Source organism: Barbatula barbatula, assembly GCF_947034865.1.
Source record: "Barbatula barbatula genome assembly, chromosome: 5".
Taxonomy (NCBI): domain Eukaryota; kingdom Metazoa; phylum Chordata; class Actinopteri; order Cypriniformes; family Nemacheilidae; genus Barbatula; species Barbatula barbatula.
In genome coordinates, this window is record NC_136769.1 from 3,759,570 (window position 1) to 3,773,721 (window position 14,152).

Sequence of the window (14,152 nt, forward strand, 5' to 3'; positions counted from 1 at the left end):
TGGGGGCACCAGAACCGGAGTCGACGCTGGAGAAGGCCAGGGCTGCTGGGGGCAGACCACGTGCGAGACCTCGACGGCCGAAAGGCGGCCGGGTCACAGCAGGCCGGTCTGTTTCTACACTGTCAAAAGGCTGCTGGAGCAGTCCTTGACAGCGCCACCAATCAGCCGACCTTGCGAGAGGGGAGTCGGAAAGTGGCCTTTCTCGACATCGCCCCCCTGCGCAAGATTGGGTCCGAGGCATCTTTCCGGGCCACTGATGTGGACATCGTCCGACCCAGCCTGCGCTGCCACCGCGGTCCCCGGAGGGCCAGTCGGCGGCAGCCCTACTTGGGTCGGTCTTACCCCGTGGGGCTCTCTTTAGCGCCCTGGCCTGCAGGATGGCCATGGCGTGAGAGTGGAGGCAGCTTGGCCCACGGCACTGCCAGCCTCAACACCAGGGATGTCGAGACCTTACATGCCGTGGACGGTGAGTCTAGGTCAAGCTCCCAAGGTGGCCGCCGTCTGCGGATACCCGCGACTGCATGCTCCACCCAGGGTGCATTGACATAGTCCCTAGCCGCCTCCCCGCGCCGAGGGAAGAGAGGGCGATAGAGCCAGCTAGACGAAAAGCGCGCCGAAGGGGACGCTCCAGGTCTTACTGAACTCCTTATGCAGCTCGGTAAAACTTGGCACTTGAGCCGGGCACGGCGTGGAGTCGCACCCGGGCCCAATGTGCGAAGTACCCAGCCGCGAGCATCAGGGCTGCGGCGCACCGCAAACCGGCGCTCACGGCGGTCCGAGCGAGCATGGCTGACATCTTGACATCTGCTCTCACCTGTGCTCGACCTCCCAAGGGAGGGAGCTTCAGGGAATCGCCAGAGTCTGATGCCAGCAGGTCGCGCTCCGATGTTGCAAGAGACACCTCATCTCCATGGCTCGTGTCCGAGCGCATGGCTGAGGAATAAGATGGCTTAGGACCATCCTTGGGGAACTACTAAACAAGCGAGACGGGGCGCGAGCGGTCCGCGAGCCGCGGCTGACGGATTAACGCTCACGATAGTCCCCACATCACCCTCGCTGCTCGCCGCCGCTGACGGCAGGGCCGTAGCCGCTGCGGTCACAGAACGGGAAGCAAACGAGGTGGTGGCTTGCTCTTGACAGAACATAGCCACCGTGACGCAACGTCTGAATAGCCATCCGCCCGCAGTGACGCAACGTCTGCCTAGACATCCAAGCGCAGTGACGCAACGTCTGGATAGCCATCCGCGCGCAGTGACGCAACGTCTGACTAGCCATCCGCGCGCAGTGACGCAACGTCTGAATAGCCATCCGCGCGCAGTGCGGGCAGGAAGAATCCACGAGGCTGCCACAGTGGTCGGACCCCCGAACACCTGCGGCAACCACCGTGTCCGTCCCCGTCCTCGATGAGTGTACTGCACCCAAGAGATCAGCAGGCAATGCCACGCTGAGGAAATTGCTCTTTTAGAAAAATACCTCAGGAACTGCCAGGACGCCCAGGGGAATCTCCGCTGCACCGCGTCGTAGAAATCGGCAATTCGAAGAATGTCATCAGATGCGAAGGCTCCGAAGAACAAAAGGTCAATGAATGAGCACGCCGGCTCCCCTTTTATACCCGGATATCCGGGGGCGGAGCCCGGCATGCAAATTTCATTCGCCAATTTCATTGGCCTTTTCAAAATAGTCAGAGATGATTGGTTCTCAAGGGCGAACCCCATCTGTCGGCTTCGACACAACGTCGAGAGACCGACAGAAAGGGAACAGAAGTTAATTCTTTGCTTGATCCATTACAATTTGCATACAGGCAGGGTCGTAGTACATCAGATGATGTTAACACTGTCACTTATTTCGAAAAGTCCCATCTTTTAATTCAGAAAACGAAGACGTTTGATCTGAATCCCTTTTTAACTTGTGGTATTCTTGACTAATCAGACTCAACAGGTTAGAGTCATTCATACTTTATCTGAGCTAAAAAGGTATCAGTACAGGTGTACCACAGGGCTGTGTAAGCTCCCCCCTCCTTTTTACACGTAAACTAGTGAGTGTTCAAGTTGTGAGCAAAATAACTTTATTGTGAAATTCTCAGATGAGACAGCGATACTTAGTGTCCTGTATGAGAACACTGATTGGTCAGTTTACTCAGCAGAGGTATCACGGTTTAAAGAGCGGTGTGATTCAAATCACTGTATTTTAAACGCAATAAAGACAGAAGAGATCCTAGATCAATAGGGGATCACACACCAGTGCTTATTAATGGAACATCAAGTGTGTTCTTACAGGTACCTTGGTATTCATCTGGATAACACACTTAGTTGAGGGACTCACGTGGATACAGTTTGTTCTCGTGTGCAGCAAAGATTTTGTCATGATCCTGCCTCCCCTTGTCTTGGTTTTCGAGTCTTGTGGCAGGATCATGTCAGTCCCATGTGTTTTGTGTGGAGAAAGAGCATTGTTTTGGTTTGAGAAGCCATGCTCTCTCTCCGGTGTCACATCCTTTAGCCCCGCCCCCTTGTTTCCCTGTTAGCAGTCCATTAGTGTTAGTCTTGTCTCCAGCCCTGATCCATCTTTCCCTTAGTGTTTCAGTCCCCTCACCTGCCTCGTGCAATCCTCCTGTTAGCTTTCCCTTAGTGTTTCATCCATGTCACCTGCCGCCACTCTCCCTGTGTCATCAGTCCTTGTTAGTGTTTCCCCTTATCAAGCCCCAGTTTCCCTCTGTCTCTTGTCGGTTCATTTTGCATTTTGCTCACTTTGGCACATTTACCCTTCGTCTGTCTGGATTACCCGTGTTCCTGTTCCTGTTCAAAGTTTGTGGATTATTGATTTATTATTCTAAGGACTTGGTTTGTTTTGTCCCCTTGAGGGAGGCTTTTGTTTACTGTCTTGTTTTAGTTCATGTTTTCCCCATCGAGGGTCTTTTGTTTTAATAAAGTTTTGTGATTTTTATATCAAGTCTGCCTGCGCTTGGGTTCTGTCCACACACCGTAACAGATTTTATTTTCTCTGTAGATAAAGGTTTTATGCAGTGGACCAGAAAATCATGTGGTTGTTTTATAAGGCGGTTATAGAGAGTATAATCAGATGTGGTATATCGGTTTGGTTTGGTAACTTTATAGTTCAGGTAATACGTAACCTGGCATGTTTGGTGAAAATAGCGATGAAGACCACGAGGAGAAAGATTTGATTCAATGTATGAACAGTCTGTTCTCAGAGAAGCACATAAAATATTAGCTGACCCACTTCATGTTTGACATACTGAGTACGATTGTTACCTTCTGGAAGAAGATACAGACTCCCAATGTTAAGGTATAATCGTCAGAAAGTATTTAAAAATGTCTTTTTTAACTATTTCAATAACAATGTTTAATGATGAATGAATGTATGCTATTTATTTATTTTTATTTTATATTGTTGAATTTGTAATTTATGTCTTTTTAAAGTTTTTGTCAATGTAAACACCTTGAGTCCAACACGTGTTTCCCCCCTGGGGGACAATAAAGTGTATTTCATTAAGTGTATTTCATAAAGTGTATTTCATAAAGTGTATTTCATAAAGTTTATTTCATAAAGTGTATTTCATACAGTTTATTTCATTTCAACTTCACGATGCTGTTTATTAAAACAATGCCTTCAGGAAACACTGAATCTGTGGACTGTGTGTCAATCCCAGAACTTGTGACAGTAGTTTGCTCACAGTAGTTTTGGGAAACACATCACTTCTGGTTTCGGGTGAGTCTGTTTTTCTGAGCACAGAATCTTGAGTCGGGCAGATTGAGAATCAAGAAACTTTAAAATGTTGAAACACTTAAAAAACTAAAACTTGTGTTGTTGTTTTGGTTTGTACTGTTTTAATATCATCAGATGTGTCACTAATGCAATGTTTTGTTGTGTTGTCAGATAATAACAGTGTTTCCCTGAAGATGAGCTTCTCCCATGTAGGAACAACAAACATTTGAAAGTGAAAGTGACCTATTTGTCAGTTATGGAGAACCATACCTGAAATGTGCCCTCTGCATTTAACCCATCCAGAGAGTAGTGAACACAAGTACAGCAAGTGGTGAACACATGTACACCCGGAGCAGTGGGCAGCTATCACTGCAGCGCCCGAGGAGCAAGTAGGGGTCAGGTGCCTTGCTCAAGGGCACCTCTGTCGTTACCTGCCGGCCCTGAGGATCGAACTGGCAACTTTCTGGTCACAAGTCCGACTCTCTAACCATGACCACGACTGCCCACTCAATGTTCTCACATCCACATAAAGCCATAAAGCAGATCGCTTTCACTCTAAGGCCAGATTATATACATTATCCTTTTATTTAAAGTTTTAAATCTATTCATATACTCTGTCCTGTCAATAAGTGTGTGACAGTAGAAAATAGTGAGATTATCCACACTCAAGAGAACAGAATAAAATACACATTTAACTTCAGTATAGATGTGATTATAGATTATTAACCCGCACAATATTATTGTATAAATACTGAAATAAGCAGAGATTCTGTAGTTCATTTTTTACTGAGACAAAGATCATTGAATAAATTCAACTGAATTCTACGGGAATAGTTGTGGTTTATCTGGACGTCACATGAATTGATTTAATCTTTACTTCACTGCTTTAGTTACAGGTCTGGAGATACAGAGACCGCTGCAGCGCTTCTGTTTGAATTGACTCGACAGCTTTAAAGATTTGTTGCATTAAAGATCAGCACAAATACATTTAATGAGTTTTATGATCCACACACACTTGATTCTCAATGAAAATAAAGCATTCAATGAATCCAGATCAGTGATAAATGTGAACTCACCTCCTTTGGATGCAAATGTGTAGAACAGAAGGATGAATTGTAATGTCGGCATAAGTTCAAAAGTCAGATCAGCAACAATGTCAAATATTTTTGTTATTTTTCCACTTCTGTTTCCAACCTTTGCAGCTAAAACTATAAGAGAAATATTAATATTGACGTGATTGAATAACATTACTCATACAGATATTCATACAGAAACACTTACAGTAAACGGCTTTGCAGGAGAAGCACACAAACATGAGAGCATAGAGGATTATTATCAAGACTCTGTCAAATACTGCGAAATTCTGAAGTTTCTGCCAAGTATTTGCAAAAAGAGCTGAAAGACAGAGAAGATAACATTTACAATTCTACTTTATTAGTAGAATAAATACATTATTGAGTGAAAATCCTTTATAATAATATGTGTCTCACTGTAATTCTGACAGTAGAAACTGTAAATCCACAATATAATGTGTTCATGATAATGTCTGTAAAGTGTGTTGGTTTTGTTTACCTGAATAAACAACAGCTGTCAAAACAAAATATTCTGCAACATAACTGTATTCCTGAATCAGTGTTTTATTTCTGTCTGTAAAACAGAAAACATGTCATTGTTTCATTTATAAAGTCATTCATAGAGAGATTATAAAAAGCTTTAGTTATGCATTAAGAGTGAGAACAGATTGAGAATATCTCATAAAATTTTCATTTACATAATACATTTATTCATTTGGCAGACACTTTTATCCAAAGTGACTTACAGGTAGTTTTTTCTTTTACATTGGCACATTACTGCAGAGCAATCAGGGGTAAGGTGTCTTGCTCAAGGGCACTTCAGTCATGACCTGCTGGCACTGAGATTAGAACCGGCAACCTTCTGATCACAAGCCCAACACTCTAACCACCAGGCCACAGCTGACCCCTCATAATATAATTTATTCTGTAAACAAACTCTCTGATACACAAACAAACATCAAACCTTTAAAGTCATTTATATATGGAGCCGTCCAGAGTAACAGGAGAGGTCTGAGAATATGAAGAGCACAACAACAGACCGTCTCACTCACAGATCCTGAAACACAAACACATATTAATGATGACAAACATTAAAGAACTTTGTTTCTAACTGAAAACAAACAGGTTTTGATTCTTTACTGTAGAATGAACAGATATGTAGTGAATATACTGTGTGATATAAATATTATAAACACTGACCTTCAGAAACACCCCAGAAGACAAAAGCAAAACACATGATGAGATTTGGACAGAAGACCAGAAACATCTGAAGACGGTAAACTGAATCTATAATTGAAAACAGAAAGTACAACAACAATAAAGATAATATAACGTTCATAAAACAGTTTATTAACATGTATACCTCCCTTCCATTTCAGGAAATAACATTTTTTTGTTTGTTTTCATGAATGTTAACAGACATCAGATGCATTATGAGTAATTTTTACACCAGCAGAGTTACTGTAATATTATTACAGATAAATTTTATCAAAACATACTTGCTAAAACTTTAACCACAAACATGTTTGTTAACGTAAAGAAAGAATCAAATCAATAATAACTATTTTCAGGGTTTCACTCTTTCCAAGACATTTTTTTATGTAACACAAGTAATATTTCAGCAATAACATGTGAGAGAAAGATTTATATTGTGATTATTAGAGCTGATATGATTGACATCATGACTCTGTCTGTCCGTATCAAAACCAGACACTTCTTCAGTAGTTTAATAATCTTCAGTTTGACTGATCTGCATTATTTTATTAAACTTGTTCATTTCATCACAGTCGTGTTGAGAGCAATGAGAAAACACACACTTGTTCTCCTCTAGCCTGCATGTGTTGTATCTTAGTGTTACATTTTGTAAAAATGTTTTTTACATTTATATATTTTTATTTAATATTATGTAGACCAAATAAATTATATTAATGAATGAATGAAATGTCACATTGAAAGACACTTTAACTGTAAGTAATGTCAGTTACAGTTGTGTTATGTTGTAAAGTAGAAAATGTTCTTGTAGTTTGTCTTGTGTGGTACAGCGATGTGTTCAGGAGTTTGTATAGCGGAGACACACAATTGTTTATTATACAAACATAAAAATGCATTTAACTCTAAAATATCATGTGTCTTCAGGAAACTATAAATGAACTTGAAGCTACACAAGATATTTATCAGGATTTTGGTCTGATCAGCTCAGTTTTGTTAGTTTGTCTGTTGTGTTGAGCACATGGCTGTAGTATATTAGTATATTTTTCCTCTTACTCGTTTGGAGTTCAAAATGAGCATAAAACTCTGTATACACTTCTGAAATGCACTTTGGAAATACTAAATAATAATGTTCCAGCTCCCTTATACAACACTTTTGGAACCATGTAACACTTAATTGATCAATTTCACACATATATATATATATATATATATATGACATAAACCGTAAAGGAACAATAAGAAACCATAAAGCGTCTTCTGTGAATCACATCAAGCTCAGTTCAATTCCACACTGAAAGATCCATAATAACTGGATGAATTCTGTCAGAGATTCAGTCTTTGCAGTCAATTAATAATCTTACTTCGTCTTCCAGTGACGAATGTCTTCCGTGAGAATAAAACAGGAGAAATGAAGGTGTCTGTGTTTTTGTTGTTTCATTCATAGGTTAGAGTATTATCTAGTGCAGATTTCATGCCACGCCCATAGCAACCAAACACATTAGCCTAGCAACCGTTTAGCAATATGTATATCTCTGCATAGGAACATCGTAGAGAAATGAGGATAGGTTAGATTCCTTTATGGCTTAATGTGTTATCACCCTACTGCCCAGTTCCACGGCTTGCCACAAAGCATCTCTCACATTTTATTCAGAAAAAGTACCCATCTAGTCTTTCTGTTATCATTAATTCCATAATTGTACATAAATGAGAAGTAAATGCAATAGATCTGTAGCTAGATGGATCTGATGGGTCCTTTCCTGACTAAAGAATAGGTATTATTATTGCTTGCTTACAGTATCCCATATAAGGTTAAACAATTTTAATACTATTCCCAGTGTGTTATCTGTCATGTGTGCAAACATATTAAAACCCAACCCATCTTTCCCAGGAGTCGTCTGTCTAGCACTATGAATTGTTCTTTTCACTCAAACAAGATTAAAGGAAAGTCTGAGGAACTTCCTGTAATCTCACTTTTCTTTCAAATATCGGGGTTCATTGCCAAGGTTTGATTCCTGCATTGTCTGTTCTCTTCTGAGAGATTATTCCAACTATGAACTTTCTTAAATGCTTTTACTAGGAGTTCAGCCTTTTCGAGATTCATATTTTCTGTAAATCATTCTTTTTCACAGACCACAAATACATATTTTGTTTTGTGTGTGAACGTAGTATGTTTTTTACTCTCACGTCATACACGTTCACACTAATTGGCCGCCGTGTAAAATAGTTACACTTTTTTTTGAAGTAAGTAAGGCCCGAAATATTCCCCTAAAGCACATGACAGGGTTTGTGGAATCAGATCTGTATTCATATCAATATCTATGTAATGTGGTTTGTTGTTTTGATGTTGTGGTTACAGTTTTGAGAAATTACTCAACTATATTAAATAAAATCAAACTCATGAATTATACAATAATCTTGAATACTTATCTGTTGACTTACCTAGTAGTCTTGGTTCCAGTGTTGTGCTGACTGAAAAAGCTTCAGATCTCTGTCGTCTGTTAACTATACATGTATATTGTCCTTCATCTTCTTGTCTCACATTCTTCAGCAGGAGAGAGAAATTTCCATATTTAATGTCGTCAGTGATGAAATTAACTTTATCATGATAATCCTCATGCTGGACCGCTGGTCCAATATCTCCATCTTGATACACAAACACTGGTTCCTGTAATCCTGATTTTCTCCATTCCACCTTCTTTATTTCTTCTTCTAAGGGTTCTTTATTAAACCAGGGCAGAAGCACTGAACCTCCCAGAGGAACAACCAGATCACAAGAATAGACCACTGTGAACCTTGAACCTTGAAAATACATAAATATCTGATGTGATATAATTTCAAAGGCAAAATAAAAGTAAAGGTTAATTTCTGCATAATCATTTTTGAACCCTGTAATAATATGATGAAATATATTAATATCAGCCTTAATTGAACATCTGCTTCTTTACATTTTAGAGAAACATTTAGTTTTGTTACTGATCCAGTGTTGCCAGTTACAGCTCTTTGCTTCCCGTCCAAAACAAACCAAAAGACACGTCCAAAATGTTTGATCAATATTTAGTTCAGTACCTTTACCGCCTGAAAACTCTCTGCATTGTCACTAAAGGCTTATTTTCAAAAACATCTGACCATCTTTCAGTTACACATGAGATGAGGATCTCTCAAAGCAGGCGTGACACCGGATCTAAAGTCAAGTGTGACACAAATGAAGCTCCAGTGTGAGAGATACAGGAAGAACAGAAGCAGAACAGGAGCAGACTGTCAGTTGCATCTTAAACATGATGCTGAAAACTCGTCCAAACCAACTTTTACCTGCATAATCAAAGTCAAAACTGTGTGGGTCCAGCCCAATCTGGCAACACAGTGCTGATTGTCACTAAATGTGATTTACATGATGTTGAATTCCTGCAGCACAAAACTGATCACAGAGAAAATGTTTGCTTCTCAAAACTGTCAGTAAGACACAAATGAAAGTGATGTAGGATCTGATTCTCTCTTTACTGGTGCTGTTTAACAGCTGTTCATCTTTAGTTCCCTTTCTGTCGGTCTCTCGACGTTGTGTCGAAGCCGACAGATGGGGTTCGCCCTTGAGAACCAATCATCTCTGACTATTTTGAAAAGGCCAATGAAATTGGCGAATGAAATTTGCATGCCGGGCTCCGCCCCCGGATATCCGGGTATAAAAGGGGAGCCGGCGTGCTCATTCATTGACATTTTGTTCTTCGGAGCCTTCGCATCTGATGACATTCTTCGAATTGCCGATTTCTACGACGCGGTGCAGCGGAGATTCCCCTGGGCGTCCTGGCAGTTCCTGAGGTATTTTTCTAAAAGAGCAATTTCCTCAGCGTGGCATTGCCTGCTGATCTCTTGGGTGCAGTACACTCATCGAGGACGGGGACGGACACGGTGGTTGCCGCAGGTGTTCGGGGGTCCGACCACTGTGGCAGCCTCGTGGATTCTTCCTGCCCGCACTGCGCGCGGATGGCTATTCAGACGTTGCGTCACTGCGCGCGGATGGCTAGTCAGACGTTGCGTCACTGCGCGCGGATGGCTATCCAGACGTTGCGTCACTGCGCTTGGATGTCTAGGCAGACGTTGCGTCACTGCGGGCGGATGGCTATTCAGACGTTGCGTCACGGTGGCTATGTTCTGTCAAGAGCAAGCCACCACCTCGTTTGCTTCCCGTTCTGTGACCGCAGCGGCTACGGCCCTGCCGTCAGCGGCGGCGAGCAGCGAGGGTGATGTGGGGACTATCGTGAGCGTTAATCCGTCAGCCGCGGCTCGCGGACCGCTCGCGCCCCGTCTCGCTTGTTTAGCAGTTCCCCAAGGATGGTCCTAAGCCATCTTATTCCTCAGCCATGCGCTCGGACACGAGCCGTGGAGATGAGGTGTCTCTTGCAACATCGGAGCGCGACCTGCTGGCATCAGACTCTGGCGATTCCCTGAAGCTCCCTCCCTCGGGAGGTCGAGCACAGGTGAGAGCAGACGTCAAGATGTCAGCCATGCTCGCTCGGACCGCAGTGAGCGTCGATTTGCGGTACGCCGCAGCCCTGGTGCTCGCGGCTGGGTACTTCGCACATTGGGCTCGGGCGCGACTCCAAGCCGTGCCCGACTCAAGTGCCAAGTTTTACCGAGCTGCATAAGGAGTTCAGTAAGACCTGGAGCGCCCCCTTCGGCGCGCTTCCGTCTAGCTGACTCTATCGCCCTCTCTTCCCTCGGGGCGGGGAGGCAGCTAGGGACTATGTCAATGCACCCTGGGTGGAGCATGCAGTCGCGGGTATCCGCAGACGGCGGCCACCTGGGGAGCTTGACCTATACTCACCGTCCAGGGCATGTAAGGTCTCGACATCTCTGGTGTTGAGGCTGGCAGTGCCGTGGACCAGGCTGCCTCCACTCTTACGCCATGGCCATCCTGCAGGCCAGGGCGCTAAAGAGAGCCCCACAGGGTAAGACCGACCCAGCTAGTGCAGCCGCCGACTGGCCCTCCGGGGACAACGGTGGCAGCGCAGGCTGGGTCGGACGATGTCCACATCAGTGGCCCGGAAAGATACCTCGGACTCAATCTTGCGCAGTTGGGCGATGTCGAGAAAGGCCACTTTCCCGGCTCCCCTCTCGCAAGGTCGGCTGATTGGTGGCGCTGTCAAGGACTGCTCCAGCAGTCTTTTGACAGTGTAGAAACAGACCGGCCTGCTGTGACCCGGCCGCCTTTCGGCCGTCGAGGTCTCGCACGTGGTCTGCCCCCAGCAGCCCTGGCCTTCTCCAGCGTCGATTCCGGTTCTGGTGCCCCCGCAGGTGGCCCCCCGGAGGAAGACGTCGAGAGAAGGACCACCTAGAGAGATAGGACCATTGGGCCCGACCCAGCCTTGGTCGCTGGATGGTCGGACTGGGGCGGTCCCTGCCGCGTCCCAACACCTTCTGGGCCCCTTCGGGGGCCTAGTGCCCACCTTCTCACAAGGAGAGGTCTCTCTCTGGGTCGCACTTGCAGCCGCTCTCACCCTCTGAAAGATGGTGTTCGGCAACTCGACGTTGCGTCGTGGCGGCACGCAATGACGAGTATAAAGCAGCCCTCAGCACTCTCGCTTCGACGGTGCGTCGAGCTGCGCCATCGCCTGGCAGGTGATTTAGCGGAGCTGTTCCCCCCGGGTCATTGAACCAACCCCCGCGGGTTGATGAAGCAGATCGCAGCCCCCCTGTGAGGTCCCTGGGTGCTTGGTTAGCATTTCAAACCATCACGGTGGCTGGGAGTGTGGTCCGTCTCGGCATTCGATCCAGTTCGCCAGACCTCCGCCGGACATCGGGCATCCTCTTACCTCAGCAGAGGCAGGGATGTTCCCGTGCTCCAGGCCGGGGCTGCCACCCCTCTGGCGAAGGCGATCGAACCGTCCCCTCGGCCGAGATGTCCAGCGGCTTCTACAGCCGCACTTCATCATCCCCAAAACCAGGGGTCGCTGCATACCTTGAGCTGCACCTTGCAAGGGTGCCGTTCAGGAGGCGCAGAAGCGCGTCCTGGTGTCTGTCAGACGCCAGGAGTGGTTCATGACAACTGACCGTGTACTCTCATGTACAGTTCCCTCGGCACTGTCGAGGGGCTGGCATGTCAGTAACTGGTCAGCCGGGACAAAGAGAGCAGCTCTCCCTGGCGCGGAGCTCCCCCTTTTCCTGGTAGAGAACTCAACGCTGTCTCCATGACGGCGGGCTCGCTCACGAGCACGCACAGTCAGTGCTGAGCTGCTTGAACTTTCAGGCAGCAGCCAGCGGTCCCCTGAAATCAGTTTCAGAGGCTCCTGGGCATGGTGTCCTCGGGGGTGGCCTGTCCCCCTCGGGTTGACGCACACAGCACTGACAACAGAGATGAGTTCCCTGGAGAGCGTGGCGCACTGGCAGTAGGCGTATCGTCATTACGCCTGCTGCCGTCGCATCCTAACCCCGAGCAGGTCTTGAGGCCGGTCGTGGTAACGACAGACGCCTCCCTACGGGGTGCGGGTGCGGTGTGCAACGGGCGCGCAGTGTCGGGTCGCTGGACGGGCCCCCGCCTGTGTTGGCAGATCACTGCCTTCAAGTTGCTAGCTGTCCTGCTTGCACTGACGAGGCTCCGGCCTCTCGTGCAGAGCCAGCAAACTGGCCCGGACAGCACGACCGGCGTAGCGTACTAAACCCCAGGGTGGCATTCGCTCGCTGCAGTCATCGCAACTCGCCCAAGAACGCCTCCTCCCGTGGAGACAGCTGGTTGCAAAGCCCCTGTATGTCACACGCCCACCGGGTGTCCTGAACCAGACAGCCAAGCGCTCTCTCGTCAGTTGACACCCCGTGGGAAGTGATGACTCCACCCCTGCGGGCTGGCCTGGGTGTGGTTTGGGCGGGCACAGGCGGACCTGTTGCCTCCCTGAACACCACCCAGTACCGCTGGGCATTCCTTGGACGAGGACCCCCTCGCGCGCAGCCTCCAGTGGAGACAGCAGGTGGAAAAGCCCCGGCATGTCACACGCCCACCGGGTGTCCTGAACCAGACAGCCAAGCGCTCTCTCGTCAGTTGACGCCTCGTGGGAAGTGACGACTCCACCCCTGGTGGAGACAGCAGGTGGCAAGGCCCCTGCATATCACACGCCCACCGGGTGTCCTGAACCAGACAGCCAAGCGCTCTCTCGTCAGTTGACACCTCGTGGGTAGTGACGACTCCACCACTGCGGCCGGCTTGGGTGTGGTTTGGGCGGGTACAGGTGGACCTGTTGCCTCCCTGAACACCACCCAGTGCCGCTGGGCACTCCCTGGTCGAGGCTCCACCCTCGACACGGAGGCCCTAGCGCGCAGCTGGCCGCGGGACAAGCGGAACTACGTTTCCCCCAGTGAGCTTCATTGCGCAGGTCCTGTGCAAGGTCTGGGTAGGGAGTATCAAGTGCTGCTAGTTGCGCCTTACGGGCCCAACTACACTTGGTCCTCGGAGCTAATACTCCTGACGACAACTCCCCCTGGCCAAATCCCCTGGCGAAGGGCCTACTCGCAGGGGATGGACACGTTGTGGCATTCGAGCCGGACCTCTGGGTCTGGCTCCTGGATGGGACGAGGAGTTCCTGGATGACCTACCCCCCCTCAGTGGTGGAGACTGTCACTCAGGCAAGGGCCATGCCCACAAGGCTGGATGCCTTTAAGTGGCGCCCCTTCTCGTCCTGTTGCTCTTCTCGAGGAGAAGACCCGCGGAATTGCTCGCTCAGGAACGTGCTGTCCTATTGCAGGAGAGGCTGGGGAGTAATCTCCCCTTCCACATTGGAACGTGGGTACCCGCTGTCGCGGTTATCACGTACCAGTTGCTGGTGAGCCTCTGGGGCGGCATGACCTGATTATTAGGTTCCTCTAGGGCGCGAGGGGCTAATGCCTGGTCCGCGCCCCGTACCCTCTTGGGACCTTAAGGTGGACCTTTGGGTCCCCTTTTTTCGGGCCCTGCCGAGAGCCCCTTCCTCGTTCTGCGAGGGGGGTTGGCTCTCCTGCTGGGGCTCGAGTCCATCCAGAGGGTGAGGCACCTGCAAGCATTCCGTGTCCACCGATTGCCAAAATTCAGGCCCGGTGACTCTCACGTGATCCTGAGACCCCGGCCGACTTACGTGCCCAAAGTTCCGCCGCCCCCCTTTGGGACTAGGTGGTGAACTTGCAGGCGC

At 47.5% G+C, this 14,152-nt stretch overlaps 1 protein-coding gene across 3 annotated transcripts in view; it reads right to left on the minus strand.

Annotated features, from left to right (window-relative positions):
• Positions 1–14,152, minus strand: part of LOC306894593 (uncharacterized protein) — a 79,996-nt gene that overhangs the window by 40,209 nt on the left and 25,635 nt on the right. For all 3 annotated transcript variants that reach the window (XR_013786707.1, XM_079457267.1, XM_079457268.1), the window contains exons 6-11: positions 8,445–8,804; positions 5,994–6,080; positions 5,758–5,850; positions 5,293–5,367; positions 5,002–5,115; positions 4,797–4,928 (exon numbers count right to left, since the gene is read on the minus strand). Coding sequence is in view for 2 of the 3 variants with exons in the window: in XM_079457267.1 (XP_079313393.1) it covers positions 4,797–4,928; positions 5,002–5,115; positions 5,293–5,367; positions 5,758–5,850; positions 5,994–6,080; positions 8,445–8,804 (861 nt within the window). In the remaining variant the exon portion in view is untranslated. The remainder of the gene's footprint in view (positions 1–4,796; positions 4,929–5,001; positions 5,116–5,292; positions 5,368–5,757; positions 5,851–5,993; positions 6,081–8,444; positions 8,805–14,152) is intronic.